Here is a 26049-nt window from a genome sequence, read left to right as displayed (position 1 = left end):
TATAAAAAGAATGAAATTGTGTCCTTTGCAGCAACATGAATGGAACTGGAGGCCATTATCTTAAGTGAAATAAGTCAGAAACAGAAGGACAAATACTGCAAATTCTCCTTTATAAGTGGGAGCTAAATAATGTGTACACATGGATGTAGAGTGTGGAATGGCAAACAAAGGAGATTTAGAAGGGTGCGGGAGTGGGAGAGGGGTAGATGATGAGAGATTACTTAATCAATACAATGCATGTGATTTGGGTGATGGGTACCCTAAAAGCCCTGACTTCACCATTACATAATCTTATGCATATAACAAAATTACATTTATACTCCATAAATGTATTAAAAAAATTATGACCCCAAATTTCACATTCACCAGTACGCATGAAATTTCTGTTTATTAAAGGAATTGAAAAGGCATTAGCTTGACAAGATAATATCCTAAAAATATGTGAGGATATTGTTGAACTATGTATTTTGTTTTTTAAGGATATATGTGTGTATATGTGTGCAAAGTAAATGAGAAATTGTAAGATAACCTTAAAATTCTGTAATTTTAAATTATTTGCTTGTTAGAATTACAAATATAAATCAATCCTTAGCTGTTATAAGATAGCAAATTGGGATAATAAAGGTATAAAAAGAGGTATGTCTTTAGATATTTTATTATTTGAGAAAATAAAATAATTTGGCTAAGAAATCTAAAATGCAATCAGCAATTAACTGAGTTGCGGATTCCCAACAAAAGGAAAATTACCTATTGATAGTCTCTATCTTAACATTCTTACATCACATGTCAAGAATCAATATTCTTTGGAAAGGAGCACACAATGCTTAACCTTGATTATTGGGTAATTAAAGTTGTCAACATATCTAAACATTTGATAAATCACTGCAGCACTTGGTTTTAAAAATTCAGAGGCATGTTCTGAGCTACCTCGTCAGCATCCATAGCTGTCAGTTGCATAATCTTAGAGCCATCTCCAATGTTCTCCTCTACAGTGAGATCCAGCATGTCCGTTGGAAATACAGGTGGATTGTCATTGATATCCTGAAGTGTTATTTCTACCTACAAAGAGAGAAACAAACAATGCATGAATACCACCATGTGCCTGCAAGATACCAATTAAAATGCATACCAAGAACCCATGCAACTAAGACTACCAAAATGAATCTGAACCTTTGCATAAAACATCCAAACGACAGAAACTACTCCTAGGGAAAGTTGTGAAATTTTTGTGGGAAAACATAAAGTGGAAGCTAAGATTGTTTGACTTTTCGATAGTGATTGATTTTAAATAATTGCCATGGAGTTTATACAAGAAAAGTCACTGATCACTTGTCATTTTAATCCCTAGATATGCACATCAGTGAGGAACTGCCAAGGATTGGAACCATCTGTCATTCAATCATTAAATGCCATCTGACATGTAGATGAAGTGGTGTAAAATTTCTTCCTGAAATGTTTACATATTGGCAACTAATATCTAGGGGAAATAAAGAAGTTATCATGTTGTTTTAAGAAACACTCAGAATTTCTCCCTGTAAAGTCAATCCTCAACCTTTCAGGGAAGAAAAACACACACATCTTCTCTTTTTATTTCCACTCCTATTAGCACTTTTTATTTGTGATTGAAACCAAATGATCACAGTTGTCATGTTATATAGGTTGCAGATATTAACAGTTTTGTTTGAAAGATCCTAGCCAGGGTTCTTGTTTGTTTCCCTACCTATGAAAAATTGTTTAAAGGATTTGTGAAGTCTAAATAATAACTTCAAACCCCGCATTTTGTCTTTTGAGCGAGGTGCTAAAAGCTGATGTTCTGATTAGAAAAAAGAAGACAGCTGCCAGTAAAACTGAAAGCTTCCCCAGACGGATCACAAAATTAAGTCATGGAGAAAAACCCACCCATCCATTTAGCTAGAATATAACCAGGGCATTTTTTTCTCATCAGATAGAATGTCATCTTTTAGAATTATGCTGCAAAAACTCCATCAGATCCAAGAGTGATGAGGGTGGATATGAGGAGAGTTGGAGAGCAAAAGAGTTTCAGTTTTTCTCCTTTCGGGGGGGTAGGGATAAGAAGTTGAGGGGAGAGGGAGAGGTAATATGTGGAATTGTCATTATTCTTTGACATGAGTCAAAGAATACATTTGAATACTTGAATGAGTGGGAAATGTAGGAGAGCTAGACAAACAAATGAATTAGAAATTGATAAAAAGAGAAAACCCCAGAAAATAATACACAAAATTAAGTACTAAATAATTGTTACACCTCTAGTTCCAACTTTTAGCAGGAGAGTTACGATTATAGAGTAAATGCTTCAAATGACTCCGGGGAATGGTTAAGACAGGGAATCTCAGAAGTTGGAAATCTGCTACTTCTGATTTAAGCTAGCAACAATCATTATCTACACCACTTCCTTTAAGAAAAGACCCACAATAGCCACAACTGCATTCTATTAGAATCATTTCCAACTTTCATGGGTTTTAGAATTAGAGACATCAGAGTTCAAATTCCAATCTGCCACTTATTAGCTGGATGAACTTGGGCACTTAATTTTTCTTAGCCTCAGTCCTTCATCTTAAAATCAGGATAATAATATGTGTCTTAGAGCATTTTATGAAGACTCAACTTTGATGATATAGGTTAAGAAAGTGCTTTGTGCAGTTCCTGGCACAGAGAGGTGTCAAGATCTTGGATTTTAAGCTGTCCTGGCAGACCCAGGAGGTTCTTTAGAGCCAGAGAGAGGCTATGAGAAAAAGTATTCAATCAATAAGAATTCTAGTCCCACAACCAGATTCAATCAATATAATCTGTTGTTCATCTCTGGCACATATTGAATGTGTACTAAGTGTTTGTGTAGGAAGAGCTTATATATATATATATTTCCAAAGACTGAAAAGGTTAAAAATTGATGATTTAAGAATAAGTGATTCTGGAATCTGATCTCAGCATAGGAAAATGTTGTCCTGCAATCCCTTCACTTATCCTAATCCCTAATGTAGATCTTTCTATCTACAAAGAATTGCAAGATTGTGGACCCATGTGCCTATGCTGTGATCACTCAGTCTAACATTTATTCAATATTTTAGAATCTATCACATAACAGGTTATGTGTTAGTCACTAAAATATGAAAGAAAATAAGACAGGTCAGCATCCATTGCAGAAAATAGGTGAAATATGTTAATAAAATATTTTTAAATAGGAGCATTTACATTTATCCCTGGGAAAATATATTGTTGACATCTTTATTCCAAGAAGCTTGTCCCTCACACCATGTATAATTTTTTGAGCTGCTTTACCTCTTGCTGTTGGCTGTTACCATTTTTCCTGATGATTCCAGATCCTAACATGTCCTTGGCTCACTCTCTTGGATCTGATACCAACCATTACTATGCTCTCTTTGGACTGAGATTTGGTATGATTTGTTTTAAAATGTTATCATACAAAACAGGAATCAAATATTAAAAGTTTAGAGAAGATATCTGGAAACAATAATTAAGACATTATAATGTATTATAGAACCCTTTCTTTCTATACAAATAGGGTCATTTTAAAGAATACAGACAATGGCTATTAGCAGTTTACTTTAAAATTCTGAGATCTTAAAATAATCTACAACATTATTCTAAAACTAAAAAATGTATATGTTGCAAAATACATTCTATTCTTTTAAAAGACAAACCAAACACTACTGCATAGCTAAGCTTTTAGTGCTAGCATGGCCCATTTGGTGTTTTACATTTATCTCTTTTTTTTTTTTTTGAGACAGAGTCTCACTCTTTTGCCCATGCTAGAGTGCCATGGTGTCAGCCTAGCTCACAGCAACCTCAAACTCCTGGGCTCAAGCGATCCTTCTGCCTCAGCCTCCCGAGTAGCTGGGACTACAGGCATGCGCCACCATGCCCGGCTCATTTTTTCTATATATTTTTACTTGTCCAATTAATTTCTTTCTATTTTTAGTAGAGACAGGGTCTCGCTCTTGCTCAGGCTCATCTTGAACTCCTGAGCTCAAACAATCCGCCCACCTCGGCCTCCCAGAGTGCTAGGATTACAGGCGTGAGTCACCGCGCCTGGCCTACATTGATCTTTACATTGGTTTAGACCAGAAGTAAAATAATATCATTTGAATGTTCATTTTGCAAAAAAAAAATCACATTTCAAACTCAGAAGTTTTCTTCATGAAGTTGCTATATTTTAAATAAAAAGAAAACACATATTGCCAACAGCTTTTATAACTTAAGTTGGGGACAACTTTAAGGTATCAACTCTGAAAGTTTGTGAAAAATGCTCTTCAAAGATGAAAGAAACATTACCCTGTTAAGATAAGGCACTCTCATATTTTATGCATGCCTATCACATGTTGACTATTGGGCATAGATATTTGGCCCTTAAGGAACATTTGTGGTTTCACTGCTGCAGTTACAAGGGCATTTGGTAGGTTTGTGTTTGACTTACGCCTAACAAATACATCAGCTGCAGCTAATGGTTGAACCACAGGTTTTGTCTACTTCCAGGACTATTGTTACCATTTGGGGACCTTTAGAATAATAACTTTCTTGACTAAGATGCCTGCTCCCTAGACAGTGAAACCTGGTAAATAAAATAATTTTATTTAGAGATAAAAAGATGACAGAGATTGAGGGAGCTAATGACCAATTAGTTCAAAAATGGTCTGTCTTTTGGTAGTTTTATAAAGGTAATGTTAAATTAAAAATACAGCTTTAAATATTGTTACCAAACCACTTTATGCTAAAGAAATAAAGTCCCTGGTATTCAGCTTGCTGAATAGTCAAATGGATATTAAAAAACTAAAAATAACACTATGGGAATAGTGCTATAAAATTTACAATGCTTTTCTCTTTTAATTTTTTTATGTAATATACAGTCTATCATTTTATTTTGCACTGACTCAAGAAGGATATTATTATCTTAGAGATTTGTTTTTTAATTCTTTAAGTAAATATATCAGCATATAACTACATAATCACTATTTAACAATAACAATCATCAAACCATTATTCTAACTATAAAACTAGATCTCACCATAAAACATGATATTTCACTGACTTAAATTGATATTATGAAAGTAAAATATTATATGCAAGTTTAAGGAATTGACTAAAATAGCAAAGTCCATGATGAGTACATTCCTCAGTTAATAAACTGGTAATTGCCCTGTGGTCACCACCTCAACCACAATTAAAAACACATTCTTAAATGCATAACCTCTGTGCAAGTTCAATAAAATGGTTCTTAATGAAGTAGATGAAAAAAACTCTAAAGCATTTTAATTCACATCCTTCTTGCAACCTATATAGAATGGTTTTTAAATGAGAATCAAAAATAATATATTTTCTTTTAATTTGGGAGACTGTAGGATTTATACAGTACACTAAAAGTTCAGAAATCCATTCATTTGCAATTAGAAATATTAATATTTTTGAAGGAATCTTAAATATCATTAAGTCCATCTCTCTTATGTTACAGAGAATCAAAATCAAGACATTGAAGTTTCAAGTGATTTGTCTAAGAAAAAAAATTTTAGATCTCCTAACTCCAGCCCATTGATTTTTCCAGGGATTTATACGGAGAGCCAGACCTGGGAAGCAAGCTGAGTGATGTGCCTAAGACCACAATGCCTCTGATCTTTGCACAAAGACAATGATCTTTCATATAAAATATGCATTTGATGTCAGCAACAAGAAAATGATTTTTGAGAAAATTAATATTTGATGGGCTGCTTTACCAACACTATTATATGCACATTCTTGTCCATTTTTAGGTTATTTTACATTCACACTAAAAGAAAATAATCTGAGTGTTTGCCTTATCAGTCTCACTGGAAGACTATTAGTCATTCACCAGGAAGGTCATGGGTATATATTACAAATAACGATAATTTAGTTAAATTCTCTGTAGATATCAATGAAAGTGATTGCTTTTAAAATGTCTACAAAAAGGTTTCTTTTTTAAAAAATGCAACCTGTAAATAGTCATTTTCAGAAATGACTGATATTTAAATACTTGGCAGGATAGACAGGAAGTACAGGAACTGTAAAATAGTAAGATCTGATGCATCAAGGCAAATAGTGCTTGATTATTTGCTTCGTTTAGTGGCAATGATAATTATTTACATTATTGACTTTTTATTATGTGAAACCGACACTGCCATACTAAATTCCTTACATAATACTATCACCTAGACCAGTGGTCCCCAACCTTTTTTGCACCAGGGACTGGTTTCATGAAAGACAATTTTCCATGGACCCAGGTGGGGCAGTGTGGTGGAGCTCAGGCAGTGATACACGCCCTGGTTTCTGACAGGCCACGGACCAAGACGACAAAAATTGTGACAAGCTTCGCACTAAAAATATAGTTTAGAATTCACAAATATTATCTCTAAATATATTAAAATAATGACATCAAGATTGCCTTTAAATATACCTTGTAATTAGGAGTTCTGTCAAAAAATATTTATTTCAAAAATAATATTTTGTAGCACTGATTTAATACATTTATATATAACACAAATTGGTGATTGCAAATCTCCTCTGGTTACTGAAGATCATTGTTCTACTCTAGACGTAGTCTAGAAGTTTAGAGACTTCTAGATTCTGAGATTTTGAAAGCAAGAATTTGTCCTGCTCATTCTGACTACTTATCTACGCCTAGCACATAACTTTTCCTTTAGAGATATTTCCACTTTTATAGCAAATCTGGGTTATTTTTACATTTGTATTAGAGTTACGTGTGCAGCAAATATAATAATAAAGTAGATATTTTACTGGTATATAAAGAGTATTAATCAAAGTTGTTCTCTGTCACAATGATATTTAGAACCAATTTAATCATACTGATTGCCATTATGTGTCCCTTATGCCATCATATATAATGTTTATGTTATGAAATCAAATGGGCTATTGATTTTACGAAAATGCAAAAACTTCATATGCATAATGATGACTGAAAATTAAAAGAGTTTCAGAAAAACATCTTCTATATGCTTTGTTTAGAAAATCTCTCATTTAGAAGATTGGAATAAAAGGTCTTAAGCAATCCCTGTCCCTACTTCGGAAGCTGCTACACTAAATACCATGAGAAGCACGACTAACCCGAAAGAATAACTGAGCTCATTCAAATGTGCATTAGCCTTAATAGGCCATTACGATGTCATTCCAATAACCCTGTGCTAGATGATGCCCTAGTTTATGTGTAAGTACTATTGAAATTCAGTGAGGAAAAATATATAATCTTACACTCGGGACAATTTCACTTGGCCAGAATGAAACAAAACTCTGGAAACCTACAATTTAATGTTCTATATAGAGTTTCAAGTGAGGAGTTGACGTTGAAAGCAAATGAACCAAACTGAAACGCACACCAGAATCAGTACAATCATTACGCCTGAGCTGTCACTTCCTTTGGCTCTGAAAAGGAAAACTCCACCTTTCCTGCCCAAGCTGAGTGTAGAGTGTGGAGTATGAGTTTGCCCACAATGCAGTGACAGGCTCGGTGTGTCAGTGTGTGCAAAGGAATACTCTGCCACTTGACCTTCAACGAGGGAATCAAGTATACAGTTAAATTCAGCCATTAGGAAAAAAAATTCAACACCTGCTTATATTATCATTTAGGGGTTTAAGCTATAAGTACTTCCATTTCTTAACGACAGTAAAGAGCCGTGTTGCCATGAAGGGATGGTGCCAGAGTCTGCATATTTCCTTTAATTTTGTTCTTCATTTCTTTCCCTATTTTGGGTGACCACGGGGAATTCTACTGCCGTGAGTCTGGGTGAAATGTTTCGCTACATCCAGAACACTTCATCATGTAGCGGAGCCAAAATCTATTATGGTTTGCAAGTGACTCATATTTTAGTTATGAGAAGGCCCTAACAAAGAACAGTTTACATTTAAATGCCCTAAATGTCAGGAATGTAATGTTTGGACTATGTAGGTATGCAAGGTCTGTTCTTACTCTATGAATGATATGTTTAGGTATTTATTTATTTATTATGCATAACCAACCTAATTCAAAAGAGTCTGTGGTGGCTGAAATAATAGTGTGCTGTCTCATCTTGATGGTATTACTGAAATTTTGAAACTGAAATCTTGAAGAAAATGGGAGATCTCAAACTGGAGAAAAGACCTACGATTCCACTCTATGAAAGACTGGCAGGGACTAGATGTGACCTATTAGGAGAAAAACAAGAGAGTCCCTACCACAAAATCTTGAAAACAGAAGTCTGTTGTGGGCCCAAACTCTACTGAAGTTTCATAAATCATCAGAAAGTAAATCTATGCACTTAGAAAAATTGAATAAGCATTACATTTTACTAGAAGATGAAAATTTAAATCATATATACTAAATACCATTTTACTACACTGTTTTATAGAAAATACTTTAGTAAAAGAAATATGATATAGTGATAACATTTGATGAAGTAACATTTAATTAGGGAGTTAGAATACTCTTCTTACTTTAGGCTAATAAGCATTTTGTCATATAAAACTTTATACCTTAAATTTAAATTAAATTATATGTATTTAGAAATCTGTTCATTTACTTTATACAAAAATATACTGTTCTACTCCAAGTATTCTGAAATATTAGGAATGAAAGAAGCATATGTATTTTAGATTCTAAAACTAAAAAGTTTCATTTTTAAAAGCAAAGTAAAATTAAACATAGTGAGTTTTAAAACAATGTATTTCTCACATAAGCAAGATGTATGTAACTGTGACCAATTATATTTTTCAAACAAAAGCAATTACATTAATCTCTCACCACTAAAACTCTTCTAACAGTCAGCAGCATATGTTCCTGGGATTTTGATGCATTTCTTACTAGGAAGAAATATGTATGAGTAACAGGCAGGCTTGGAGAATAGCCAGAAATGACAAGAATGGCTAGAAGTATGGATAAGACATAGTTAACTCCATTCTTGACACAAAATGCTTTCCATAACTCACTAAATGTGTGGTGACTTAATAAGAAGCTAGTTTTGTTGTGCTTTCAATATTGTTCAAATTAGAACCAAATAAGGATTTCTTTTAAGGCAAAGGCAACCATGTGTAACCACTTCAACTTTTCCTGAAATCAATACTGCATAATTTCTGCATTTTAACAGATTCTTAAGGATGCCCAAAAGTAAATGCAGAATAAAAGATCATGTTAAAATATGTGTGGTTGCATATGAAACTTATGGAAATTTTTATACTATTCTTCAAAACGAACACCCTGCAAAAGCATTCTGTAGTTCACTTTTTAATAGATGTTAGCCTGACTGTGGTAGACACATATCAAAGGGAAAATTCAGTATAAAGCAAACAAACAAAAGCATGTCACTAATTTTTCCTTCACTTCTTTTTTGCATAATAAATACTGGATACTCTGAAATAGAGAAGGCTTCTATTAAGACTGTTGGAAAACGGAAAAATTGTTTGATTTGTACTAAAGGTACAAGCTGTGGTAGACTGAATTACTGGTGCCAATTCTTCATCTCTCCCTGTAAGTAACTTTGCAGTCCCTTCCACTAAAGGTGGAATTTCTCTCCCTGCCTCTTGACTTTGGGCTTATTCATGATACTTGCTTTGGACAATGGGATATTTACAAATATGACACAAATAAAGCTTGTTCTCTTGTAACTCTGCCAGAGTGACTCAAACAATCTGTCCTTGCTAGCCCACTAGTAGCAGAAGGAGGACAACAGACACTGAGTAGAGGAATCCCAGTAGAAAGATTTGCAGACTGAAGCAGCCTTTCCAATGGAGCCTAGCCTAGAGCAGCCCAAGCACAGTTACCCACCAATGTATGAGAATAAATGTGTATTTTCATGGGCCTTTGAGATTTTGTAGCTCTTTATTGTGCAACATTATTGTGACAATAACTAATAGATACACAAGCCAAAACAACGGATTCATTAACTGAATATTTTATGCTGTTTTTATGTTCTAAATAATGAATTACTATTCTGTCTAAAATAAGAGGCACAAAGAAGAGAAAAAGACAACGTATGTTGATCTGTGGTATGTCTTGTACTGTGAGGTAAGTTTTGTTGCTCTGAGCCTATTAATAAATTGTCCTACCCTATATAACTTCCCAATCTCACTTAACATACTATAATACTGTCTGTTAAAAGGAGCAATTCAAAATAAAATATATCAAGCTCCTCTTCCTCCTCTACAATCCAAAGATTAGGGGAGGAGTCGGAATACGTGACCCAAGAGGAATGAATCATAGGCTGGCTTAAATCAATCAGATTATCTTTTTTAAAATTAGAAAATAATAATAATTTTTTAAAACCATGGGGAACACTACAAAAGAACAATAATTGCGCAAGTACAGTAAGAGAATGCAGCCCCCATGAGAGCACAGACTTCATCTTTAGTGGCTTTCTAGTGCCCAACGTGAGGCCTGGCTATGGTTGTTTTCATGGAATTAATGCAACGTCAAAATAATCCTTCTGCCTCATTTCACTTTTGCATAACAGTCTTCATCTTTGGAGAAATTTCTATGACTTGATAAAAAAAGACAAAATTTTCACTTATAGCTATGCTGTGCTATTTCATTTGGTTATTAGTCTATAATGCTTATATTTCCTTGTATCTTTTAAACAACTATCTCAAACTTTAAAACTAAAGTCCCATTTTAGAGTTTTGTGTTCTTTTTTTACTTCTAAACTATAATCAATTTAATTTATGTGAAACAGCATTAGCTCATCAATAAACAACAATAAATAAAATTTTCATATGATCTAAAATGTAAAATATGTCTTCTAAAAGTCTTGAACTCATTTTTCAAAATATTTTTTTAAACTGAACTGTGCTTTAATTATATTTAGAAATCCTGTTTCAGTGATCTCAGAAAGCTTACTTCTCTGCTGAGCTTCAAACAATTAAACGTTCAGATTGGTTTCTAGCATAATACCTAATATAGAGTAGGCACTTAATGTACGTTTAGTCAAAGATGTAAAAACCAGTTTGTCCACTGCACTAGTATATTTCATTCTTATGCAAACACAAATGAAGAGAATGGTGTTTTATGTGCAAAATAAAGAGCTGGTGAGCCACCAACTATTACAATTAGATGGGTTAATGAAAGTCCTAAGAATGATCCCATGATGATTATCAGAGTGAACACTAATGAACAGGAGGAAAATTTTTTAAACGTCAAAAATTAAAAAATAACAAAATAAATTTTCTTTCAAAAAGTGTTTTGGCGTGGAAGGTTATTTCTTTTCTATTTCTCATTGTCAACGCCAAAGTACCAAAGTTTTTAGTGGAATAACAGTATGACAAAAAGCTTAAAATATATTTTTAATATTTCATTTTTAAGAAATATTTGAATTGCTACAGAAATGTATTCTCCCAATAGAAAGAAAAAAAATGTGCAAAATAAAACATTTGTACACTGATGCAAGATTTGAAGTTATTCTCCAGAGTACTGGAAAAGGCTATGCCAGTTATAAATACTTACTGACTACAACTAACCATCCCCACCAAATAATATGGTTTGATTATTTTTTCCAGTACACTCTCATTCTTTCTCAATTTATGACCATGTAACTATGAGTAGGATGCTATCAATGGATACTTGATTTTAGTTTTCAAACAAAGATATGTTCTCTGGAAACGAACCAGAAAAAACAAAGAACAAAAAAACAATGGTTCCTCATCACTCATCCTGCTCTTTCCCAGATAAAATCAGACAATTGGCTACCTGATGGTTACCGCTGAAATATATTTTAAATATACACACTGAATTTTAATTTAAGAAATAGTCTGTATCTGAATTTTGTGTGAGGATGACCAAGAATTTTCTGAAATTAATTATTCAAATAGGAAAAATTATTATTCCTTATGAAGGATTATGTTGTTACTGAATAGTGTCCAATTTACTTATTGAAAAATAGCATGAAATAATCTGTTAATCTCTTAAACAAACATTAATTGATTTCCTACTGTACCTCAGGCCCTTTGCTTGCTGTGTAGGACACAAAACTAAATCAGACTAGTCCCAGTGTTCACATTTACTGTCTGGGAGGACTGCAGTCACTTAAATCAAAATTATAGTACATGTTACAGCTATTGAAAAACATATGAAAATTCAACAGGAAAAGCACAAGTGATAAAAGACTAGTAACTTAGACTTCATTAAAATTGAAGCCTTTCTTGCTTTGAAGGATATCATTAAATGAAAAAAAAACAAACCACAGAATGGGAGAAAATATTTACAGATATTACAGATAATATTACAGAAAATATTTACAGATAATATCAGATAAGAACTTATATCCAGAATATACAAAGAATTCACATAATTCCACAATAAAAAGTAAAGAGCCAACTAAAAATGGGCAAATAATTTGAATAGACATCTCTCCAAAGAAGATATATGAATGGCTAATAGACACATGAAAAGATGTTCAAATCACTAGTCAATTGGAATATGAAAATCCAAACCACAATAAAATATTATTTCACATCCATAAAAATGACCATAATCAAAAAGAAAGATAATAACAAATATTGGTGAAAATGTGGAGAAATTGAAATCCTCTTATATGGGAATATAAGATGGTACCAGCCACTTTGTAAAAGAGTTTGGTAATTCCTCAAAATGTTAAACATAGCTACTACATGACCATAATTTCATTCCTAGGAATTCTACCCAAGAGAAATGAAACATATATGCACACAAAATTTTCTACGCACATGTTCGAAGAAGCATTATTAGAAATATACAAAAGGTAAAAACAACCCAAATGTACATCAACTGATGTATGGATAAACAAAATGTGGTATACCTATACAATCGAATAGTATTCAGTAATAAAAAGGAATGATATCATATTAGCAGTGTTAACAGTATTTCTTTTGTGCCCAATGAAATATGTCAGTCTGATTGGACAGTGATAAGGATAGACTCTTTGCTGCTGGTCATTCAAATAATTTTATTAGATTATACTTATTTAAAAGGATTTCGATAGACACTTTTAAAATAAAAATAGGCTTTTTAATTTAAATAGATGTTTTCTAAGAGTGGAAATGAGAAGTTGAATTGATTGAGCTTTCAGCTTCTTCCAAATCTTAGAGTCCAGAATTTCATGACATGGTTTAACATCACAGGACAGAAAGACCTCATTTGACTGCACTTCATTTTATTGTACTTCAGATATTGCACTTTTTATAAATTGAAGGTTTTTGGAATCCTTGAGTCCAGCAAGTTTACTGGCATCATTTTTCCAACAGTGTGTTCTTACTTCCTGACTCTGTGTCACATTTGGTCATTCTCACAATATTTCAAACTATTTTAATATTACTATATCTGTTATGGTGATCTGTGCACAGTGATCTTTGAGGTTACTATTATAATTTTTTTGGGGCGCCATGAACTGCACCTATAAAATAAGATGGTGAACTTAATCAGTAAATATTGTGTGTGTTCTGACTGCCCCACTAATCGGCTGTTCTCCCATCTCTCCCCCTCTCCTAGGGCCTCCCTATTCCCTGAGACATAACAATATTGAAATCAGGCCAGTTAATAACCCTTTAATGGCCTGTAAGTGTTTAAGTGGACGAAGAGTCACACATCTCTCACTTTAAAACAAAAGGAAAAAACAATTAAACTTAAAAAGAAAGCCATATTAAAAGCCAAGATGAGTTGAAACACTTGCACCAGTTAGCCAAGTTGTGAATGCAAAGGAAAAGTTCTTGAAGGAAATTCAAAGCGCTACTCCAGTGAACACATGATAAGAAAGCGAAACAGCTTATTGCTGATGTGGAGAAAGTTTGAGTGGTCTGGTTAGAAGATCAAACCAGCCACAATGTTCCCTTAAGCCAAAGCCTAATCCAGAGCAAGGCTCTAACTCTCTTCAATTCCATGCAGCCTGAGAGAGGTGAGGAAGATGCAGGTGAAAAGTTGGAAGCTAGCAGAGGTTGGTTGGTTCATGAGGTTTAAGGAAAGAAGTCATATCCATAATACAAAAGTAAAAGGTGAAGTAGCGAATGTTGATGGAGAAGCAGTAACAAGTTATCCAGAAGATCTAGCTGAGAGCATTGATAAAGGTGAACACACTAAACAATAGATTTTCAACATAGTCAGCTCTATATAGGAAGAAGATGTAATCTAGGACTTTGATGGCTAGAGAGGAGATGTCAATGCTTGGCTTCACAACTTCAAAATACAAGCTACTTCTCTTCTTAGGGGCTAATGCAGCTGGTGACTTTAAATTGAAGCCAAGGCTCATTCACCATCCTGAACAAAGAAAGTGGTTTCTTGAGATGGAATCTATTCCTGGCGAAGATGCTATGAACATTATTGAAATGACAAGAAAACATTTAGAATATCACATTCACTTAGTTGATAAAACAGTGGCAGGGTTTAAGGGGACTGACTCCAGTTTTGAAAGAAGTTCTGCTGTGAGTAAAATGCTCTCAAACAGCATTGCGTGCTACAGAGAAATCTTTCATGAAAGTGTCACTCTACGCTGCAAACTTCACTGTTGTCTTATTTTAAGAAATTGCCCAGCCTTTAGCAACCACCACCCTGATCACTCAGTGGCCATCAACATTGAGGCAAGACCCTCCACCAGAAAAAAGATTACAACTTGATGAAGGCTCAAGTGACCATTAGCAATTTTTAGCAATAATGTATTTTTAATTAAGGAATGTACTTTTTTTAGACATAATGCTACTGCATACTTAATAGACTACAGTATAGCGTAAAATAACTTTATATGCAATTCAAAACCAAAAAAATATGAGACTCATTTTATTGTGATACTCAGTTTATTGCAGTGGTCTGAAATCAGATCCATAATGTTTTCACGGTATGCCTTTATTTAAAGATCAAAAATTCAAGTAGCTACTCAAAGTGACCATAGCAATATAACTATAGTCTATAAGCTTTGAGAAGTACAGAAGGACATAAACAGGTCAATAATGTATGTCAACTGTATCATTAGGCTTTTTATCCCTTCTAAATACCAAGAGACTGACTAAATGGGTAAGTTTCTTGGTTTTCTCTTAATATTATGTTATTGATGGCCTAATATGACTATAATTAGTACTAAGAATGCATAGCCTATAATTTGCAAATTTATTTTAGTTGCTTAGAAAAACTATTTGACTACTAACATTAGTTTTTTGGCATTGAAATGTTTCTGTAATAAGTAATTACAGGTAGTACAAAGATGAATTCATGATATCTAAATAAGGTAATATATACCCATGTTTATCCAAAAGAAAGCAAATATTTAATGCAATCTTCTACTAATTAGGTTTTCTACCTTGAAATTTAAGATATTAATGCATTTTTAAACACTCAGGAAATATATAAAAATTAAACTATATCAATGTAGGGGATTTATGGAAACCTGTTCATACAGAATTGCAAGCACTTCAAATCTGTCAAAATGAATAAGCAAGACAAAAGAAACATTACACTTCTCCTGTCTACATTAATAGAATTCTCACAGTGTGCTTATATTAATAAATTTTACAGGAACTCTATTGCTTTCCTCTACTGGTTGTATTTAGATATTCAGAGGCTATGATTGTTTTTTCAGTAAAACAGGAAATAGTTTTTAATAAGAGAATAAAGTTTAATTTTAATAGTCTTTATTAGCTTTTTAAACTAATACTAAAGAACAGTTAAGCATTGTCAACTTTTTTTATTAATGGTAAGTTTTAATATTCTATTATATATGTAACATTATTATGCAAATTTTCACATCAAATTTCCCTTAAACTGTTAAAGATATCTGTACATTACACTGTGCAGATCCCTCTGTTTAAAAGTGTCTTCTTTAAAGAACCTCAACATACACTATTCATTGTGCCGAAAATGATTTGACCTGTGCTGGTTAATATTGCTACTTAATTGTATTAATATAATAGTGTTCTCAACAGCCAAAGTTTACTTCTTTCAATTTATACCTTTTCAGTAGGGAACCATCTTCACCTGCCTAAAGTCCCTAAGAGTAAACTTCATAAAGGCATGGAATTTAGTTCTTTAAAATATAGAAGGTATGAAATAAGTTCAAAATTTGGTGCAGAGAAAGGTTAAATAACTACAACTTATTTACTAGAAAATATCAATGTCTTTCTTTGGGAGGTCTACAATCTGTGGTTTCACTTTCTAAAAGTTAGTTTAATGTATTAATATTTTTCATTCATTTTAACATGTTTTTAATTATGTCAATAAAGAAAATCTGTTATATAATTTTTTGTAGCATATGCTTTGTCAAAACATAGGCATCACAAGCTTTCTGCTTCCAAATAACTGCAAACTCAAAGCAATGGGAATGGGCCCATAATCATTTTCTATACTTCATTTAATCAAGGATTTTCTGTTGATCATTGTTCAGATACATTTCTTATTCACAAGATGCATTTTTGTTTTTGTATAGGATGAACTTACAAGGCAACCAGTGAAGTTGCAAATCAAGCTATTTTCATAAACATTTTGCAATAGAGAATATTGTTCCCAGTTACTCCATAGCCAACAAAATTTCCCTTTAGGAAAACTTAATTTCAATTCAGTTTACTTCCTACATTTAAAATTTTCATACTTGTAACTGAGAAAGTAATCTAAGTTATGTTACAATGGTAAATACTGAGCACACAATTTTTCTTACTTTATGGGATAGTATTTTGAAGGTTGTTACATTTAGAAATTATGCTCGTATCTATTTGAGAAATTGTATTGCATGTTTTGATGAGGAGGAATGACAACAAATATCTTAGTCATATGATAAAATAATTTTGCAAAACCAAAGATTGGAAGATATGTATAAAACTCCTGGAGACAAAAATCTATAATACCACAAATATCATCTTATTAAAAAGAAAATACAGTATAAGTAATAATTATCCATTTGGGGATAAAATTTTAGATTTTCTATAATTTTCAAATCATAAAACTATAATTAGTTTTACGATTAATCTGTGATTAGGACACAAGTTTCTGTACTAGTATCCATCTCAGCAAATCTCATGAAATTGCATTTCATTTTTATATTACCAATGGCTGATGTGTCATATGTTGTTACTTTCCTGAAAAATAACTATGCTTCTATTTCATATTTCATATCATATTTCATTTATTTATCTAATAAATATGTAATTAGTACCTACTATGTGTTTGTTGTAAGTGGTGGATGTATAGCAATGAACAAAACCAACCATATTTTCTACCCTTATATAACTTACATGCTAGTGACATTCTTAAAGCTATCCTTTATATTGGGCTCTAACAATGATATTTTGCTGCAAACAGTTTAGATTTTAAAAGACTAAATAATCCTAAATCCATTGGTCTATATGTCCAATTCAGTACAATATATGCAACCAATAATGCATCAACAGATGCAGTGTGGGGCAGAGTTGGCATAGTTTTTTATCTGGCAATAGCTATGCTGTTGTCTATCAAATTTTCTAAATTGTAAGTGTTTAAAGGCTTACATTTAAGCAAATCTTGGCAAAACCAAAATTAACTTGTTTGGGGTCTAGTTTCAGAAAGATATTGGTTGTAAGGCAAATAAAGCATAAGGATAGAGAGGAGCAGTGGTATAATCTGGAGTGGAAACACTAAATGAAGATGAGTACCCCCAAAGTTTCAGTTAATGGCTTTCTCAAATAGCATCAACAGGGACCTTATCCATAGTTATTTCAGCAATAGCTGTTTGTTTCAAATTTAAATACTGCAAAGATCATTCTTTTAAAAAATATAATCTTGCACGGCTAAGTGTCAATTTAAACTATTTGTTTTAAAACACTACTTTAAATATTTAAAAATATAAATTTGGTAAAACCTGTGGAGATGTATAGTTCTTACACAAATTAAAAAGCAGTACAAATTTGCAAATTAAGTGCATATGCAAAAAATTTGAATTAATAGTAATAGGTATGACAGGTATTTTGCTGAAATTAAGTTCTTATCCATTACCGGCGTGGAACTTGGTACAGATGCCTATACTGCCTGGGTTCTAGACTTAATGCCATTAACCAGTTATTTGAAAACTTCTAAGTCTCAACTTCTTCATATATAAAATGGTGTTCCCAAATACAATAAGAATGCAGTTTTACATAATGTCAGGTAAATATACGGTAATGGTAAGTTTGTTTAAATGTAGTGCAGGTGACTACAAATCTAAGTACTTACTAAAATAGAAAGCTTACTGGTAATTGTTACACATTAAACAGTTTGTTAATAAAATCTTGTAATTGGTTAAAAACAGAAATTAAATGCATTCCTTTAAATGCATTTATGGATGGCCTCAAAAATCATGAAAGTCTTTTGAGCCAAGTTACAAAAGATATCTTTGGTTAATGAAAACTACTGAACCCAGGGCAGAGAACTGAAAGAGTTTAATTATTCTTAGTGCAATGTTTCTAACTAGGCTTACAAATTAGAATTACTGGATAGAATTTTCAAAGTACACATTTCCAGGCCAAATCCCCAGAGAACCCACTCACCAGGGCACCAAGTTGGTTGCCAAGGCCTGGGCAAGTACATAAAGGATGGCCATTCAGTGACATGAAGATGAACACTACAGCTCATCAGAGGCACAGGGGAAACAGGATAGAAAATTAAAAATTCATGCTTTGTTTGTCTTTTATGTTGCAATAACTGCCCCAGCCAAACATATACATGAGAAATAATTTAGCTGCTTTTCTAAATGTGTTGTGCTATTAAATTTTAAGACAAAGAAAGTTGCTAGTGAAAATGTTCTTCCTGTACTTAAGAATTTAGAGTCACAAAGAAGGAATCTAAAATAATGATCATACTCTCCTTTCTTTGGTTTTATGAGCTGCTAAATCACTAAGGCCTATAGGAAAATTTCACACTTTGTCATTAAATGTTATGATGCAGCCTTTTCTCGAGTGATAATCTATTAAAAAGAAAAAAAAAAGAACTCGGGAATGTTAATTCATTTTGCTCTGAAGATGACAAGGTATGCCTATGAATTTAAGCTACACATAAAGTTATTCAAGATATATAAGGAATAAATGTTTTATTTTACCACTTATCTGATGCTAAAAAGCCTATAAATAAATATTTTTTGAATTATTTATTTGTATTTTTCTAGAATTTATATCTGAATATTTAATTATTCCTTCTGTTTTTACAAGCTATTTCATCTGAGTTTAGCTAGGATTATCTGGCCCCTTCTGCTATACCCTTGTATTTATTAAGTGGTTTATTCAGCAAGATAGAATGTCAATATTGCACACTTTACTGGGCGAGATGCTCTTGAACAAGCAAAAAGAGAAAATAAGGTTCAATCTGAACTGCCCTGTCAATATACTAAAATTGTACCCTTCAAAGGGGTGAACTTTATGGCATGTGAATTATATCTTGCAAAAGCTCGTAAAAAATAGGTAAGAAGCCTTTTGCAATTAATGTCTATAGAATAAGGAAGTGAATCTTATTTCATATAACTTATTCATTTGGAAGCCAAGCTGGCTCCTTATAGATAGCACCTCCCTTTTTGAGTTTTCCAAAGAATATTTTTAGTAGTTTCTTATGGAATATTGTCAAGCTCACTGATTTTCACTGATGCTTCATCACTTTGAAAATAGGGCATTTGCTTGTCAGCAAATCTGGAATGATGTAACTTCAAAGACATTCAAATGTGACTATAGGTTTACATTATTTCATTAAACTCAGTTTCACTTTACAACTAAGAATGTAAGAAAAACATTTGCAGAAGACTGAAGCCATCACTTGCTCTATATGACTCACAGACGAGGGATAACATAGAAGTGAGAAAAGGATTTTAAAATTGGCAAAAGCTGTTGAGATCATTTCATCTGATACCTTGGAATAACAAGTCCCAGGCCAAAGACTTAACATTGGGGAATGGTAGCCCCAATTTCAGGGTTAGTAGAGGTCTGTGATTAGAACTGAGATTTTTCTCAACATTCACCTTGTAACAAATATGCCAATTATCCTAATTTATTTAAAGAAGAAATAATCTAAAATCAAATGTATACAGTTCTCACTATTTTCTAATACATTTATTGTCTTTATATAGATGCTGTTTGAAAGTACACACTAAAGAAGGGTTGTTTCTTGCCCTCAATTAATTTCTAAAGAAAGGTGTGGATGCTATAGTCCTATTAGTTAGCTTAAATCCTGCCTATGTCATTTTTGCCTGTGTGACTCCAGAAATTTTTTAAACTCCGTGTACCCCCATTTCTTCATCAGTAATTTTAAGATAATAAAAGTACTTCCCTGGTACGGTTGTTTGTCATGATGTTTAAATGAAATGAAGGATGAGGCTCATAGAATAGTATCTGGCACACAGTATTCATTAAAAGAGAGCTGAGAGTAGCATTAGTATTACTGAATAGTATACTGTTAAAGTTTCATTTGTTACCAACAGAACACAAATATTCAATAAAAACATATATGCATATATAAACATAGATTATAATTTTAGAAATAAAGCTTCATTTAAAGTAGGAGCATTTTGGGCACACAGTAATAAATATTATACTTCTTTTAGAAATCTAATCCGTATTCTGATTTCTACATCTCCTTTTAGATAAAATTTCTCTCTGTTAGAGTAATTAAGATAAAAATGAAGATAAAAACAAAAGTAGATATTCCTCGTGTTGACTTCCTTTATATATGTAAAGCTACATCATGGCAATTCTGATTTGAACAATTCGTGGAATTATTGTTATTTCACTAAATCGAAATTTAAATAATAGATTTAAATAAAATCATTCTCTTTTACACAAAATATGCTTCAACTTTGTAATTTTATAGGAAAATTACACAAAACATACTTCAACTTTTATAGGAAAAAAGGATTTCAATTACTTATACCAAATTATTACTGGTGATCATTCCTGATTTGTTCTTTTGTGTAGTTTCTAAATTTTAATATAATAAAAAGCTAACATTTTATAAAAAAAATAGCAAAGCTATTTTTATTTTAAATAGCAAAGCTTTCAGATTTAGAATTTTAAAAAAAATCTTTGACTACATAAAAAATCCATGAGAACAGAGATTCTTAGCTCTAGATCCTAGATTAAGAACACAGCAGGCCCAGGAGGGAGAAGAGAAGCTGGGCGCTTTTGCATGCGCTAAGGACAGAGACTGCCACCGCTGCTGAGGGATGAGAGTGTAAGCAGACCACAAGCTCCTCAGCTGCCTGCCTCCAATGAGGGGACCTGCACTCCCTGGTGACAGGCCTGTGGCACAACCACCCTGCTCCACCAGGGCATTTCAACTGTAGCTCAGCACCGTTATGGGAGCCCAGTCCCCAGAGGTTCGAGCCATTGCAACCGCTACCACTGCTGCTGCTGTTGCCAGGCAAGGAGGGATGGGGAAGCCAGATGCTTTTATGTGCCCCAAGGGCAGAGACCTCCACCTGCCGCTGAGGGCTGGGGTGCTAGCGGACCACGCACCCCGCAGCTGCTCACCTCCAGAGAGGGGCCTGCTGATACGGTTTGGATGTTTGGCCATCCCAAATCTCATGCTAAAATTTGATCCCCAATATTGAATGTGGGGCCTGGTGGGAGGTGTTTGGGTCGTATAGGCGGATCTTTCAGGAATGGCTTAGTGCCCTCCCCTCAATAATGAGTGAATTCTCCCTTTATTAGTTCACAGGATAGCTGTGGGGACAAGCGCGCCAGCCTGGTTCTGGTCTGGTCCTACCAGGAACTGAGCCTGCCGTCCAGGGGCCTAGGGAGTGGGGATTATCTAAGCTAGTTCCCCACTGCTGGCACCTGAACACTCTCCTAGGGATCTACGGCGAGGCTGACCCTGATCGCCAGCAACTCCATAGCTAATACCCACTCACACGTGCTGAGAGGTGGGGCCCCTCTCCCCATCTACACAGAGCAGCAGCATTCCCCGGAGAAGTACAGGATTGCTGCAAAGCTGTCTGTTGTGGACTGAGGGAAGACGTTCCGCTTCCAAACCATTTAGGCAGAGCGCTGTGGGACAGGCTTTTTCTGCAACTTCTGTGACGTTGTGGCCTGAAGGTAGATGACAGTGTCTAAATGAACTGAAAATCGTTAAGTCCTGGGACAGGGGCATGACAGGGAAGTGGATTGTATTCCTGCCGGCCTAAGACATGGAGCTGATACAGCCCTCTCCCTGCTGCCCCTGGTGGAGACCTAGGTGCAATTTACCAGGCGCTTCCCCCATCACCCCCGACAGGGCTAGAGCCTGCACTCATCACTGTGGTCTCCATGGGTGAGATTGGCAGTCCAGTTCCTCCCAGTTTTGTCCCCCACAGAGCAGGAAATTTAGGACATTGGGCGTTCCCCAGCCCAGTTCATCACCTGAGACAACACAGACCCCCTCCCAATAAACAAAGATCAAACACACACCCGTCAGCTTCTACTGCACCCAGCTCTTACCTATAAGTGCCACCTACTGGCTTGGAGGTTGAACCGCATAACACAATATAAAACCTTTCGTGAGAAGTAAACAGTGCAGGAGAACCAAATAAGCTTCCTGAGACAACCACAATCCCAGTCCTGTAGAAGGTAGTGAGCCTGCTCTTCTGCCCAGTAGATCTCGACGACAATCAGCATTTGAGAAAGCCATTACACAAAGGCTATCTATAATGAAGAAGCTCATGCAGAGTTTTGGCCCCCTGAAACCACCCAAAAATTGAAGACAAGGAACCAGACACAACACAAATTACAGTCACATCCTCAAGGAAGAAAAACTTAAAAAACTTAAAAATATAAAAAAGTCCAATCTAAATGAAAGTAAGTTCAAAATAAAAAGTGATATCTTCTCCAGATGAGAAGGAACAAAAAGGAAAAATACTGTATGATTCCATTTATGTAAGTTACCTAAAATAGTGAAATTCATAGAAACAGAAAGCAGTATGGTGGTTGCGGGGTCTGGGAACGGGGTGGAGAGGTAGTGTTTAAGGGGTACAGAGTTTCAGTTTGGGAAGATGAAAACATTCTGAAGGTAGCTGGTAGTGATGGTTATATAGCAGTGTGAATGTACTTAATGCCACAGAACTATACACTTAAAATGGTTTAAATGGCAAATTTTATGTTATGTATATTTTACCAGAATTTTAAAAAACTCAATGGCATGGCAACACTTTTGCCATTTATATTAAACAACAGAATGAATTAATTAATACAGGTGATAGTAATCTCCCAAATCGTTGCAGGAAAGCTAGGCGTTTTTCTTCTTGGTCATTTCTGATTGTAGACAGTTATTCTCTCTTCTTTTTAAAAAACATATGTTGATAAGATTTGAAACATTAAGTTCCTATTAGAGGTCTGCTGATTTTGTGTTATTTACCTGAAATCACATCTCACTTATGCCCTCTGACCACAGCATATTTATATCAAGTATCTGATGGGTATTTATTTTAATGAAAAAGCAAAAGGCTGACATATATTTGTCTAACATAGGGAGATGTATATATCATGCATGAAAAATATAATTCAAGCTACATAATATGACTCTCCCTTGGCATATTCATTCTTAAAGTATTCTAAGATTGCACGTGCCAAACACAATATTTTTCTTTTGTCACCTCGCCAAAGTGAAACTTGACCATTGAGGTCAGAAAGGATGTACAGCAACAAGGCACAAATAGATGAAACTTTAAATTCATTCAAGTAATGTTTGGAGCCATGAAAGTATGGAAAACATGATTGCCTTAAAAAGTACAGTTTCCAGAAAGTCTTAGAGAACTCCCCAGCATGCATTTGGCTAGAATCCAACTTTCTCTTTTTCTCAAAAAAAGAGGTTTTGGATATTTTCCTATCCTGACATTTTAGAGAGATCTAAGGCATTGCCAAATGTCATGTGTGCATGTGGTATTTTTTTAATCATACTTTTAAAAAATCTTAATTTGCATTTGGTTTTGAGTTTCAGAATCAGAAATGTCTCAAATTCAACAGAAAGAGTTAACATTTTTTTTTATCTCACACACACACACACACACACACACACACACGTCCTAACTAGAGAAATATCACAGACTACCTGGCTTCCCTCCAAAGACTCTACCAGTCAGGCTCATTGGCTCAATTCCGATCCTACTCTAAAACATCTTTTTAGTTTGCTTTTCTTTGTCTTTTTCATATTTTAACCACATAAATTGTTTACTACTAATGCTATGGAGCTTCCCTCCAAGTGAGTCAAATAAAAAACAGAGCTATTGAACAATCATGTAGTCGTGCTGGAAAAAATGACTTTCTCAATCATGTACCTTATTTCCACAAACCCACACTACTCTCTACAAATCTGGATTTGCACTTCAGTCTATTCAAGCTCTTCTACCACAGTGAAAGACCATTTCAAGATCCTCTATATTCTTTGCCAAAGTTTCTGTCTATAAATACTTAGCACTTCATATTGGCTCCAGAAAAATAATTTCAAAACTAGTAACAAATACTAAATTGCCTATTTAGAAAGTCTTATAAAAACGAAAACAGAAGGGGTAAAAAACTGGACTGGCAGATTTAAAGAGTTCCATACCATTAGGTAGGAAATTGCCTTTTCCCTTTCTATTCATATCTGCCTACCTGAGACTGAGTAGAGCTTCCACACACTTCCCCTGATTTAAAACATTGGCACATTTGTTGGCAAAAGTCACCAAACCCAATTTTTCTATACACTGCTTTGCAGCAATTTCTTACATGCTACTTAAGGAAAGGTGAATGTTATAAATGTATGATTATAAATATCAATGGTCACCCTTGAGTTTCCCCTACAAGAAACTAGAATCTTTTTCATTTCGGCAATCTCTTATTGAACTCAACTGACGTTAAACAACAAAATAACTTAACTTTCTATGATATATGGTTTAAAAATTAATTACAGAATGTATTCTTCCCCCCCCCGACCTTATATTTAAACTATATATAAAACCTCTACAGGAAACATTTGATTATTTCTCAAAGAACTAAAAGTAAAACTACCATTTGATCCAGCAATTCCACTACTGGGTATCCACCCAAAGGAAAAGAAATCACTACATCAAAAAGATACCTGTCCTTGTATGATAATTACAGCACTACTGACAATAGCAAAGATATAGAATTAACCTAAGTGTCCATCAATGAATGACTGGATAAAGGAAATGTGGTATAAACACACAATGGAATACTATTCAGCCATAAAAAAGAATGAAATCATATCGTTCGTTTGTAGCAACATGGATGGAACTGGAGGCCATTATCTCAAGTGAAACCACCCTGAAACAGAAAGTCAAATACCACATGTTCTCACTTAAAAGTGAAAGCTAAAACATGTGTACATGTGAATATAGAGTGTGAAATGATAGACACTGGAGATTCAGAAGAGTGGGAAGGTGAGCGGGGCATGGATGATGAGAAATTGCCTAATGGGTACAACGTACGCTAGTTGCGTCATGGATACACTAAAAGTCCAGACTTCACCACTACACAATATATGTTTGTAACAAAATTGTACTTGTTCCCCTTAAATTTATATAAAATAGAATAAATAAAAATAAACTATGTTTATTTAAATATAGACTCATACATATTTTCATACATTCCATAGTTCTTAGCACATTAGTAGGTGCTTAAAACATACACAATCCTTTACTTTCCTGGATTAAAGTATAGACTCTGGAACCAGAACACCTGGGTTCAAGTCTACTTCTGACAGTTACAAATTGTGTGACCTTGGGAAAGACCCTCCAGAACTTTTATGTCTTCATTTCCTCATCTGTAGTATGTGATGTGTTTCACAGAATTTTTATAAACATAAAATGCTTTACTATATATGAAGTGTTTAGGAAAGTGTCTGGCAAATACTTAATTCCTAGCTCTTCCAAAAATTGGTTCAAATCAATATTATCTGAAAGAATTGTTATGGGTAGATGATGCTTTGTAGAGTAGTATAGTAAAATAATTTGGTGTCATTTGATACATACTTGCTATGTTAAAAATAAAGAGGAAAAAGTTCTAGTCTACTTATATGTTAAGGCAATTCTAATGTTTCTCCTACTAATTCTAGACAAATATTCATTTTCCATTCTCCTTTCTCATATCCTTTATTTCTTAAATCTACTCACT

The 26049-nt window shown here is 34.0% G+C and overlaps 1 protein-coding gene across 1 annotated transcript in view; it reads right to left on the bottom strand.

The window, feature by feature from the left end:
* Positions 1–26049, bottom strand: part of FAT4 (FAT atypical cadherin 4) — a 204298-nt gene that overhangs the window by 99907 nt on the left and 78342 nt on the right. The window contains exon 2 of the mRNA XM_012644174.1: positions 928–1059. Coding sequence (XP_012499628.1) covers positions 928–1059 — 132 coding nt within the window. The remainder of the gene's footprint in view (positions 1–927; positions 1060–26049) is intronic.

This window comes from Propithecus coquereli, unplaced genomic scaffold, assembly GCF_000956105.1.
Source record: "Propithecus coquereli isolate 6110/MARCELLA unplaced genomic scaffold, Pcoq_1.0 Scaffold207, whole genome shotgun sequence".
In the NCBI taxonomy this organism is placed as follows: Eukaryota; Metazoa; Chordata; class Mammalia; order Primates; family Indriidae; genus Propithecus; species Propithecus coquereli.
This window is presented reverse-complemented; position numbering and strand designations above follow the sequence as displayed.